The sequence below is a fragment of the Carcharhinus amblyrhynchos genome, chromosome 33, assembly GCF_965287045.1.
Source record: "Carcharhinus amblyrhynchos chromosome 33, sCarAmb.v2.hapA, whole genome shotgun sequence".
Taxonomy (NCBI): domain Eukaryota; kingdom Metazoa; phylum Chordata; class Chondrichthyes; order Carcharhiniformes; family Carcharhinidae; genus Carcharhinus; species Carcharhinus amblyrhynchos.
Window position 1 is genome coordinate 10842450 of NC_137356.1, and position 12320 is coordinate 10854769.

The 12320-nt window shown below is 46.2% G+C and overlaps 1 protein-coding gene across 1 annotated transcript in view; it reads right to left on the bottom strand.

Moving 5' to 3' along the window:
- The window catches only part of camsap3 (calmodulin regulated spectrin-associated protein family, member 3), a 171177-nt gene that overhangs the window by 19126 nt on the left and 139731 nt on the right, over window positions 1–12320 (bottom strand). The window contains exons 8-10 of the mRNA XM_080216729.1: window positions 10964–11012; window positions 9259–9335; window positions 3110–3185 (exon numbers count right to left, since the gene is read on the bottom strand). Of these exons, the coding sequence (XP_080072855.1) occupies window positions 3110–3185; window positions 9259–9335; window positions 10964–11012 (202 nt within the window). The remainder of the gene's footprint in view (window positions 1–3109; window positions 3186–9258; window positions 9336–10963; window positions 11013–12320) is intronic.

Sequence of the window (12320 nt, forward strand, 5' to 3'; positions counted from 1 at the left end):
CTGAGGGGAAACCAGAGCACTCGAAGGAAACCCATGCAGACACGGGGAGGATGTGCAGACTCCACACAGACAGCGACCTGAGGCCGGGAATCGATCCGGGTCCCTGAGGCTGAGAGGCAGCAGTGAACACAAGAACTAGGAGCGGGAGTGGGCCATCTGGCCCCCTCGAGCCTGCTCCGTCATTCAATAAAATCATGGTTGATCTTTTTGTGGACTCAGGTCCACTTACCCACACGCTCACCATAACTCTTCATTTCCTTTACTGTTCAAACATTTATCTATCTTTGCCTTAAAAACATTCAATGAGGTAGTCTCAACTGCTTCATCAGGCAGGGAATCCTACAGATTCATAATCCTTTGGTGAAGAAGTTCCTCCTCAACTCAGTCCTAAATCTGCTCCCCCTTATTTTGAGGCCATGTCCCTGAGTTCTAGTTTCACTTGCCAGTGGAAACAACTTCCCTGCTTCTATCTTATCTATTCCCTTCATAATCTTATGTTTCTAGAAGATCTTCCCTCATTTTTCTGAATTCCAATGAGTCTCGCCCCTGTCGACTTGGTCTTTTCTCATAAGCCAATCCTCTCAACTCCGGAACCAAACTAGTGAATCTCCTCTGCACCCCCTCCAGTGCCAGTATATCCTTTCTCAAGTAAGGATACCCAGTTTGACACAGTGGGTATTCAAGGATGGACCCATGTGTTCTTTTCATCTATTAGCTATCTTGTGATACGCCTAGCCAAACCACCTAACCAGCACATCTTTGGACACCAAAGGGGCAATTTAGCATGGCCAATCCACCTAACCTGTACATCTTTGGACATTAAGGGGCGATTTACGATGGCCAATTCATCATCTGCACATCTTGGGACACTATGACGTATAGGGCAGCACGGTGGCACAGTGGTTAGCACTGCTGCTTCACAAATCCAGGGGCCCGGATTGGGTCACTGTCTGTTCGGAGTCTGCAGATTCTCCCTGTGTCTGCAGGGGTTTCCTCTGGATGCTCCGGTTTCCGCCCACAGTCCGAAAGACGTGCTGGTTAGGGTGCATTGGCTGTGCTAAATTCTCCTTCAGTGCACCCAAACAGGAGTGTGGCGACTAGGGGATTTTCACAGTAACTTCACTGCAGTGTTAAATGAAAGCTTACTTATGACTTATAATTAAACTTTTTTTTAAAAAAAAAAGAAAAAGGGACAATTTAGCATGGCCAATCCATCTTACCTGCACATCCTTCAGAACTGTGGGAAGAAACCTGAGCACCCAGACTCCACACCGACAGTGACCCAAGCCAGGAATCTAATCCGGGTCCCTGGTGCTGAGGCAGCAGTGCTAACCACTGTGCCACCCGTTCGATATTGAGCTGAACCGGGGATCGGATAGACACTGAATTTTGCCTCAGTCGTGATTTCAATTCCTCGTTTTCTTTCTTTGAGAGAAACTGGAAGCTGATAAAAATTCTCCTGCGCTGATTTGATAACCTTAATTTGGAAAGTCACACGAAAATCTATGGCTGGGCCTGTGTCCTATTTTCTCTCCTACACTAAAGTAGGCCATTTCTCAAGGGGGCGTACTGAACCTTAGCAACCCTCCATAGCAACTGAACATGTCAAATTGCAACACTACTGTTGAGTATTTGGTTCACTTCTGCAGTAAAAAAGGGTAAACAAAATTAATCACTGCCCAGAAAAGTTTTGCAGTCGTGAAATACTATAGAATTCAATCCTTGACCCATCAGCAACTAGCCATGGTAACCACTGATAAGTTTTAAGTGTTAGTATCAAGTATTAGTGTACTTACATAAAGTACAAGTAGGCTTACATTAACACTGCAATGAAGTTACTGTGAAAATCCCTCAGTCACCATGCTAAATTCTCCCTCAGTGTACTCGAACTGGCACCTGTTTGGGTACGCTGAGGGAGAATTTAGTAGAACCAACTTTCAGACTGTGGGAGGAAACTGGAGCACCTTGCAGACACGGGGAGAATGTGCAAACTCTGCACAGACAGTGACCCAAGCCAGGAATCAAACTCAAGTTCTCTTCTTTGGAAGATGGGGAATCTGGCCCTGGGGGACTCGCCACTCTTGAGTAATGATATCGTAGATTCATAGAAACCCGATGGGCCGAATGGACTCCATCTGCACTATCAAGTTTGCACCAATAACACACCCCAACCAAGCCCTACCCGCATCACCCCACACACATGGGTGGCACTGTAGCACAGCGGTTAGCACTGCTGCTTCACAGCTCCAGGGACCTGGGTTCGATTCCCGGCATGAGTCACTGTCTGTGTGGAGTTTGCACATTGTCACTGTGTCTGCATGGGTTTCCTCCCACGGTCCAAAGATGTGCAGGTTAGGTTAATTGGCCATGCTAAATTGCCCCCGTGTGTCCTGGGTTGTGTAGGTTAGAGGGATTAGTTGGTAATATGTGGGGATGGGGACTGGGTGGGATTGTGGTCGGTGCAGACTCGATGGGCCAAATGGCCTTTTTCTGCACTGTAGGGTTTCTATGATTTCTCTGGTATTTACCCTGCTAATCTCTCTAACTACACATCCCAGGACACTAAGGGGCAATTTACATAGCCAATCAACGTAACCTGCACATTTTTGGAGTGGGGTTGGGCGGGGAAAAAAACTGGAGTACCCAGTGGAAACCCACACAGACACGAGGTGACTGTACAAATTCCACACAGATAGTGACCTGAGCCAGAATTGAACCCAGTTCCCTGGCACTGCAAGGTAGCAGCACTAATCACTGTGCCATCTGTACAATTTGCCATCCCCACTCAGTGTGGCACACTCAGTTTAAAACTGGAAGCCAATTCACTGCATCTTTCACTAACACCACTGGAAATTCAAATTGGGAATCAGGGCGTGAGAACACAATAGAGAAAGTCTTCTCAAAGAACACTCTTTGTTAAACCAGCGATTAGAAATGAGAGCACATTCTTCAAATTATGCAAAGCGCTGTATTATATAAGTAGTGGCCTGGATGAATCAAATCCTCAAAGCTGCAAGAGTGAAATGCTCAGCTAGAATTCAACTTGGACCCACATCACAGGACACATTCAATGGTCTTCGCCACTGTGAGCTCCCCCATCCAAAATTACCTCTTTATCTGTTTCTTCGTCCATGCCTTGCCAAAGGAGTCGACTTGTGACATTGAGGTAGAGTGATTCAGCGCACCTGGGAAAACAATATTCAGAGATGGTTTAACAGCTGGATTGAATAAGGCCATAAGATATGGGAGCAGAATTAGGCCATTCAGCCCGTCAAGTCTACTCTGCCATTCAATCATGGCTGATGGGTTTCTCAACTCCATTCTCCCCAAAACCTTTGATCCCCTTATCAAGAACCTATCTCTGTCTTAGATGCACTCAATAACCTGGCCTCCTCTGCAGCAATGAATTCCACACATTCACCACCCTCTGGCTGAAGAAATTTCTCCTCATCTAGTTCTAAAGGCCATCCCTTTTCTCAGAGGCTGTGCCCTCAGGTCTTAGTCTCTCCGACTAATGGAAACATGTTCCCCACATCCACTCTATCCAGGCCTTTCAGCATTCTCCAAGTTCCAGTGAGATCCCTCCTCATCTTCTAAACTCCATCGACCCAGAGTCCTCAGACACTCCTCATCCTAGAGGAGCTGTTGAAAAGGTGACCGTTTGTTTAAAAACTCTTCTCCTCTCCCCTCACCCCCCCCATTTGGCTAGTTACAAAAGATGTTGCAAGTTATCCCACTGTGATTGACTGCCGACTTGCCAATGAAGTCCAATCCAAAATGGCCACTTAACACTTGAATGGATCAAGAACCCAAAAGGGGTTGAGCTCACAGGATTCCACTTCAGGATTACAGATTTGACACTCAAAATGGAGAATTAAATCACTACCATATTAGACTGTGTTTCGCATCCTTGAACGGTTACCAATGCTAGGTAATCGAGTACTTAAACGTGGCCTCCTCCTGTGCTGGAACTATGCCAGCTGTTAGGTTTTATTGGCAGACATCTCTTGGAACATCCCTAAGGATGAAAACAGAGAATGGGATTGCCCGACCGCGAGGAGGTCTGGATCTTAGTCACTGTGATAGGCAGGTGAGGCGGACAGTAACGATCTCAATTCTGTGTCTTTTTTTTCCAAAAAAGGACCTGGTAAAATTCTCCAATGCTGAGTTAATCCTCAAATCCCTACAGTGCAGGAGGAGGCCTTTCGGCCCATTTGAGCTTGCACCAACAACAATCCCACCCAGGCCCTATCCCTGCAACCCCATGTATTTACCCTGCTAATCCCCCTTGATACTAAGGGGCAATTCAGCATGGCCAATCGACCTAACCACACATTTTTTTCATGGCACAGTGGTTAGCACTGCCGCCCCTCAGTGCCAGGGAGCCAGGTTCTATTCCCGACTTGGGTCACTGTCTGTTCAGAGTCTGCATGTTCTCCCCGTGTCTACGTGGGTTTCCTCCAGGTGCTCCAAATTCCTCCCACGGTCTGAAATGCATACTGGTTAGGTTCATTGGCTATGCTAAATTCTCCCTCAGTGCACCTGAACAGGTACCGGAGTGTGGTGATTAGGATATTTTCACAGTAACTTCATTGTAGTGTTAATGTAAGCCTACTTGTGACACCAATAAATAAATAAGGTTCATAACCTTAATTTGGGTAGTCACAACTCAGGCAGCATGGTGGCAGTAGTTAGCACTACTGCCTCACAGCGCCAGGTACACAGGTTCAATTCTCATTCGGGTCACTGTCTGTACAGAGTCTGCATGTTCTCCCCATGTCTACATGGGTTTCCTCCAGGTGCCCCAGTTTCCTCCCACAGCCTGGAAGACATGCTGGTTAGGGTACATTGGCTGTGCTAAATTCTCCCTCAGTGTACCCCAACAGGCCCCAGAGTGTGACAATGAGGGGATTTTCACATTAACTTCACTGCAGTGTTAATGTAAGCCTACTTGTGACACTAATAAGGTTAATATCATTAATTTGGAAAGTCTAAACCAAAAAAAAAAAATGATGGCTGGGCCTGTACCCAAACTGCTAACCCCCTCTCCCCTTCCCACTTTGTAGATGAACTTTGTAGATTACTTTAATAGATGAACGATGGGGTTCACAGGATTCCAGACTTGAATCCCCATGAAAAATTAAATCACTACCATCTAAGGCTGCGTTCACTTTTGTTCACACACTTGAAGGCGTACCAATGCTAGTTAATAGAGCATAAGCTATTGGAGCAGCAATAGGCCATTCAGCCCATTGGGTCTGGCTGATATGTTTCTCAACCCCATTCTCCCACCTTTTCTCCATAATCTTTCATCCCCTTACCAATCAAGAACCTATCTACCTCTGCCTTAAAGACACTCACTACAGCCTTCTGTAGCAATGAATTCCACACATTCACCACCCCCCCTCTGGCTGAAGAAATTCCTCATCTCCGTTCTAAGGGTTGTTCCTTTACTCTGAGGCTGTGCCCTCGGATCCCAGTGTCTCCTGCTAATGGAAACATCTTCTCCACATCCACTCTATCCAGGCCTTTCAGTATTCTGTAAGTTTCAGTGAGATCCACCACCCCTCGCCCCATCCTTCTAAACACCAAGTACAGACCCAGAGTCCTCAAACGCTCCTCATACATCAAGCGTTTCATTCCCAGATCATTCTTGTGAAGCTTCTTTGGACTCTCTCCAAAGCTAGCACATCCTTCCTTAGGTACAGAGGCCATAATCTGAAAACTTGGAACAATCCGTTCAGGAGAGATCTTAGATTTCATAGAATCCAACAGTGCAGAAGGAGACCATTCGGCCCTTCAAGTCTGCACTGATCACAATCCCATCCAGGCCCTAATCCCATTCATTTATCCCAGCTAGTCCCCCTGACACAAAGGCAATTTAGCATGTTCAAGCCACCTAACCCACACGTTTGGACTGTGGGAGGAAATCAGAGCACCTGGACGAAACCCACACAGATACAGGGAGAATGTGCAAGCTCCACACAGACAGTGACCCATTGCAGGAATTGAACCCAGGTCCCTGGTGCTGTGAGGCAGCAGTGCTAACCACTGTGCTGCCCACCTGTTAGAAACATTCAGTGAGTCCGTGTTGCTGTACATGGGGGAGATTATACGAGGAAGCAATAATTAGACCAGTTCATTGGAAATATAATTTAGTCCTGACAAAACCAATGACTAGAGTGAAAAATTTTCACATTTCCCACATTAAAAATAACTCATTTACAAAGTTATTGTTGGAGCAGCCTAAGTAAACGTGTCACACTGCAATTATATCCTCCGACCAGTGGAGGAGGGGGGCGTTGCAACTCCTCCACAAGGCCTGACACATTCTAGACAGGGCAATTTTCATTCAAAATGTGGCACTTGAGAAGGGAAATAATGTGGACAGGAAGCGGGGGTACAGACATTGAGCATTTTATGAATATATTTTGGATAATATTTTACCAAAAAATCAGCCTGAAGTCAAGAGGTGAAAAATCAAAAGTGTCATTAATAGGTTATTAGTCATTTAACTGCGCGTCTTTTGGGAATGTTCAATTATTGTGGGGTGTATTCCATGGGTGTGGAGCTATATCAGTAGGTCATAATTATAGACTAATAGCTAGCTAACAGCAAATTACAAGGTAATTCAATTGAACCGCTCTAAAGACAAACTGGATCGGAGAAGGTTCTAATCTGCAACACAGGGATATGGAATTACTGCGCTACAGGTGATTATTTCCTCCACTGAAGCAGTTCTTTCAAATCAGATTGCTTTACTCATCACGATAGGTGCAGGGATAGCGGGAGAGGTGGCGCGCTGCGGGAGGGTAAGTGATTCAGACTATCTGGATGTGGCTCAGCACGGTGGCTCAGTGGTTAGCACTGCTGCCTCACAGCACCAGGGACCCGGGTTCGATTCCCAGCCTTGGGTTACCGTCTGAGGGGATCTGGAACGTTCTCCCTGTGTCTGCATGGGTTTCCTCCCACAATTCGAAACCATGCTAAATTCTCCCTCAGTGTACCCACAACAGCTCAGTGGTTAGCACTGCTGCCTCAGTGCCAGGGACCTGGGTTCGATTCCCGGCTTGGTCACTGCCTGAGCGGAGTCTGCACATTCTCCCTGTGTCTGCATGGGTTTCCTCCAGGTGTTTTAGTTTCCTCCCACCATCCGAAAGACGTGCTAGTTAGGGTGCATTGGCCATGCTAAATTTTCCCTCAGTGTATCCAAATAGGACTGTGGAGACTAGAGGAATTTCACAGTAACTTCATTGCGGTGTTAATGTAAGCCTTACTTGTAACTAATAAATAAAATTTTAAAAAATAAACTTATGCAATCAGATCAATTAAGCGTTAGCTTAGATGAGTTGGCAGCCAGGAGGTTCAGGTTCCATTGCAGGAACGTATGGATATTCCACAGAGACAGCACCGTAGCAACAAGGATTCAATCATAGAATCAGTACAGTGCAGAAGGAACCCATTCGGCCCATTGAATCTACACCAACTCACCGAAAGAGCATTCCACCCAGGCCCTCTTCCCCAACTCTATCCCTGAAACCCCACACATGGGTGGCACAGTGGCTAGCACTTCAGCCTCACAGCATCAGGGGCCCAAATTCAATTTTAGCCTTGAGAGTCTGCATGGGGTTCCTCTGGGTGCAGAGTCTGCACAGACAGACAGTGACCCAAGCCTGGAATCGAAGCTGGCTCCCTGGCGCTGTGAGGCAGCGGTGCTAACCACTGTGCCACCATCCAGTTCCTTTAGGGAAGGAAATCTGCCGTCCTTACCAGGTCTGGCCTACGTGACTCCAGAACCAAAGCAACGTGATTAATTCTCAACTGCCCTCCGAAATGGCTTAGCAAGCCACTCAGATCAAGAGCACCGAGGGATGGGCAATAAATGCCAGTGATGCCCATGTCCCACAAATGGATCAAAAAGGGGCAAAGAAAAACACTCAATTCGAGTACACTTGCATGGAAAAGGAGGAAGAGAGGACTTATGTAAACTCCCAAAAGCAAGCATCCAAACTTTAGAGAGAAGACAAACAATTAATTGAAATCCAAAACACACAAAAAAAATGACCAAGTTGCTCAATTTAAGTAACTTTTAACACAAAAGGTCCAGGAGGCCTTAACTCAAGATGGAAACTTAAGAGATTGCCAATGAGATGTGGTGTTGAAAAATGTATTTACAGAAGGGCCAATGCGTGTATAACCTGCTGCCCCGACAAGTAAACTCATCAACCCACAACTGGGAATGGGGGAAATCAGTCAGAAGAACCAAAGCAAACCTGTCCCTTGACACAATCTACCTGCAATCAATGTAAAAGCACATTCGGTGAGCAGCAATGGAAAAGAATTCCCAGTACTAAACAGAAATATATTCTGGTCAGAAATATTATAAATAATAGAATCCCCTCAGTGCAGAGTGCCCATCAAGTCTGCACCGACATCATCATGCGCTATTCCAACCACACCATCTTGGCTAAATTTATCCCTTAATTTAATTCTGATCACCCCATTGGGCATATAGATCACAAATCTCTCACTCTGAAAGGACTGCAATAGAATTCTGTGCAGGAGGCTACTCAGCCCATCGAGTCTGTACCGACAACAATCCCATCCAGGCCCGATCCCCAAACCCAACATATTTACCCAGGCAATTCCCCTGACACTAAGGGGTAATTTTACCATGGCCAATCCACCTAACTTGCACATCTTTGGACTGTGGGAGGAAACCGGAGCACCCTGGAGGGAAGCCACACAGACACAAGGAGAACGTGCAAACTCACACAGACAGTGACCCAAGGCCAGAATTGAACCCAGGTCCCTGGCGCTGTGAGGCAGCAGTGCTAACCACTGTACCACCATGCCAAATAATGTGCGTGTGGAGGAATATATTCCAGCCCCCCAAGATTCACCTTGTCTAATTCTTCCCCAACCGCCTGCACAGAAAGCTGGTTTAGATCGATGGGCCATTATGGACTAGGGTTGCCAACTCTGGTGTCCCACTATTCTGGAGCTTTTATCATGTGACCACCAACTGTTTCACCCAGTTTCTCTTTCCATCCCAGTTTTGCTTTTTAAATAAATAAACAAACCACAAAGAAATTGTCGAAGCCATTTGGAGCCCCCCAGCTAATGGCACGTGGTAATGCCCAGGAGATTACTCAGATTCCTGGAGGCTCCAGGCTCGCTCCTGGAGAGTTGGCAACCCTAATTTTGGGCCACAGATCCCTGGAAATCATTGGCTAGAGGCCTCCCCTCCCCCGTTACCTGAGCTGCTTCTTCGAGGAGATGTTTGCTGGATAACAGGCAGAAAGGGTTGCTTAAGCAGGAACGCAGGCAATCGACTGAAACAAGAACATCAGTTAGTCAGTAGCACAACCAAGGTTTCACAAGGTACAGCTTATCATCCATTAAAACCACCAGTCACTGTTCGGAAAGTGTATTAACTTTGTGGCCAGGTCACACACGGAGATAGAGACAGCTCGATCGATGTTGCAGGTTTTAAAGGAGCGTCATGAGAAGAAACGGCAATTAGGCAGAGGGGTTCAGGAATGGGAATTCCAGAACTTAGGATCTTGATCGTAAAATCCCTGCACTGCAAGTGGCCATTCAGCCCATCAGATCTGCACCAACTCTCTCTCTCTGGCAGAGCATATTACCCAAGCCCTCTCCCCCATCCTATCCCCACAACCCACACATTTAGCATGGCCAATCAACCTAACCTGCACATCTTTGGACACCTAACAGAGATAAGGAGGAATTTCTTCAGCCAGAAAGAGTGGTGAATCTGTGGAAGTCTTTGCTGCAGAAGGCTGTGGGGGCCAGGTCATTGAGTGTCTTTAAGACAGAGATAGACAGGTTCTTGATTAATAAGGGGATCAGGGGTTATGGGGAAAAAGCAGGAGAATGGGGATGAGAAAAATATCAGCCATGATTGAATAGTGGAGCAGACTTGATGGGCCGAGTGGCCTAACTCTGCTCCTTTGTCTTATGGTCTAACCTGCATATCTTTGGCCTCTAAGGGGCAATTTAGCATGACCAATCCACCAAACCTACTCATCTTTGGACACTAAAGGGGCAATTTAGCAAGGCCAATCCATTTAATCTGCACATCTTTGGATTGTGGAAGGAAAGGGGAGAGCAGTCTATGGTCATTTGGGACTGAGGTGACCTTACCCTGATGGAATATTCTAGGTGTACACTACAGTACAGGAAAGAGATAGAGAATCTGGTGAACTGGTGCAATGACAATAATCTCTCCCTCGGTGTCAACAAAACAAAGGAGATAGTTAATGAATTCAGGAAATGTAGACATGTCCCTGTCTACATCAACACGGACAAAGTGGAAATGGTCCAGAGCTTCAAGTTTCGAGGTGTCCAGATCACTAACAATCTGACCTGGCCTATAGTTAAGAAAGCCCACCAACACCTCTACTTTTTCAGGAGGCTAAGGAAATTTGGCATGTCCGTTCCAACTCTCATCAACTTTTACAGATGCATTATAGAAAGCATCCTTTTGGATTGCATCACAGCTTGATGTGACTCCTGCTCTGCCCAAGATTGGAAGGAACTACAAAGGGTTGTGAACGAAGCCCAATCCATCACACAAACCAGCCTCCCATCCATCGACTCGGGAAAGCAGCCAGCGTAATCAAGGACCACGTTCACCCCAAACATTCTCTCTTCCACCTTCATCCATTAGGAAAAAGATACAGAAGTCTGAGGTCATGCACCAATTGGCTCAAGAACAGCTTCTTCCCTACTGTCAGACTTTTGAATGGACCCACCTCGTATTAATTTGATCCTTCTCTACACCCCAACTACAACTGTAACACTACATTCTGCACTCACTCGTTTTCTTCTCTATGAACGGTATGCTTTGTCTGTATAGCACGCAAGAAACAATACTTTTCACTGTGACCCAATACATGTGACGATAATAAATCAAATCAATTGACAGCCAAAGGCTTACCTGATGTTCTCAGCTCCTGTGGGTGTATTGGGTCCACTCCCAGAAGCATCTGCAACAAAATTGATTAGGTTGGTGCTTGCAAGGGCAAATTGCAAAATCACACTGCAAGGGCCATCTAATGACCTCAATTTTACTTTTTAAAGATTAAAGCTTATTTATCAGTGTCACAGGCAGGCTTACATTAACACTGCAATGAAGTTACTGTGAAAATCCCCTAGTTACCGCACTCTGGCGCCTGTTCGGGTACACGGAGGGAGAATTTAGCACGGCCAATGCATCCTAACCAGCGTATGTCTCAGGAGAAAACTGGAGTAACATGATCATAATAAATAAACTTTTGAAAAACCTCCAATGTTACTATATGTGGGGAAATTATACCAAGCCATAATTCGACCAGCTCATTATAAACAGTCTCTACAAAACTATTGATTAGAATGAAAGATTTTCGCACATTAAAAAGAACTTCTACAAACTTGTTATAGAAACAGCCTATGTAAACATGTCACACTGCAATTATATCCTCCAACCAGTGGAGGGAGATGTTGCAACTCCTCCAAAAGGCAATTCCAGCCTGACGCATTCTAGACTTGGACTGTGGGATGAAATCGGAGCACCCGGAGGAAACCCATGGAGACACAGGGAGAACGTGTAATCTCCATACAGACAGTGACCCAAGCCGGGAATTGAACCCAGAATACTGGCGCTGTGAGGTAACAGTGCTAACCACTGTGCCACCCCAGATTTTGGGGGATGAGATTCCAGTGCATTAATCCTAGCATCCCATGCTTGGCACAGACATCAAGATATTTTAGAAGGCCCAGTTGACACATGGGGCTCTCTCCACTTTCCCATCCAGGTTTGACGCCCACTTTCAAGGGACACAAAACAGCCATGCTTCTTGGACGGGTATGCAGACAAGAGTAGGCCCATGGAGCCTGCTTCCACCTTGAGTGAGTAAGTGATCTCCCTCAACTCCACTTTCCTGCTCTATCCTTGATCCCAGAGCCTCAAGATTTAACATGGGCTTTATTTTAAAAAAAAGTAACCGGATTCACTGTCTCCTCAAGTCCAGGGAAATTAGCATAGGGGAACGAGAAAAAATATCAAATGCTCCAGCTTTTAGTATTCACCATCTCCAAATCACCTCAAGCATACATTAGGCGTGGCACAGTGGTCAGCACTGCTGCTTCACAGCTCCAGGGACCTGGGTTTGATTCCCAGCTCAGGTCACTGTCTGGATGGAGTTTGCACATTCTCCTCGTGTCTGCGTGGGTTTCCTCTGAGTGCTCCGGTTTCCTCCCACAGTCCAAAGATGTGCAGGTTAGGTGGATTAGCCATGCTAAAATTGCCCTTTAGT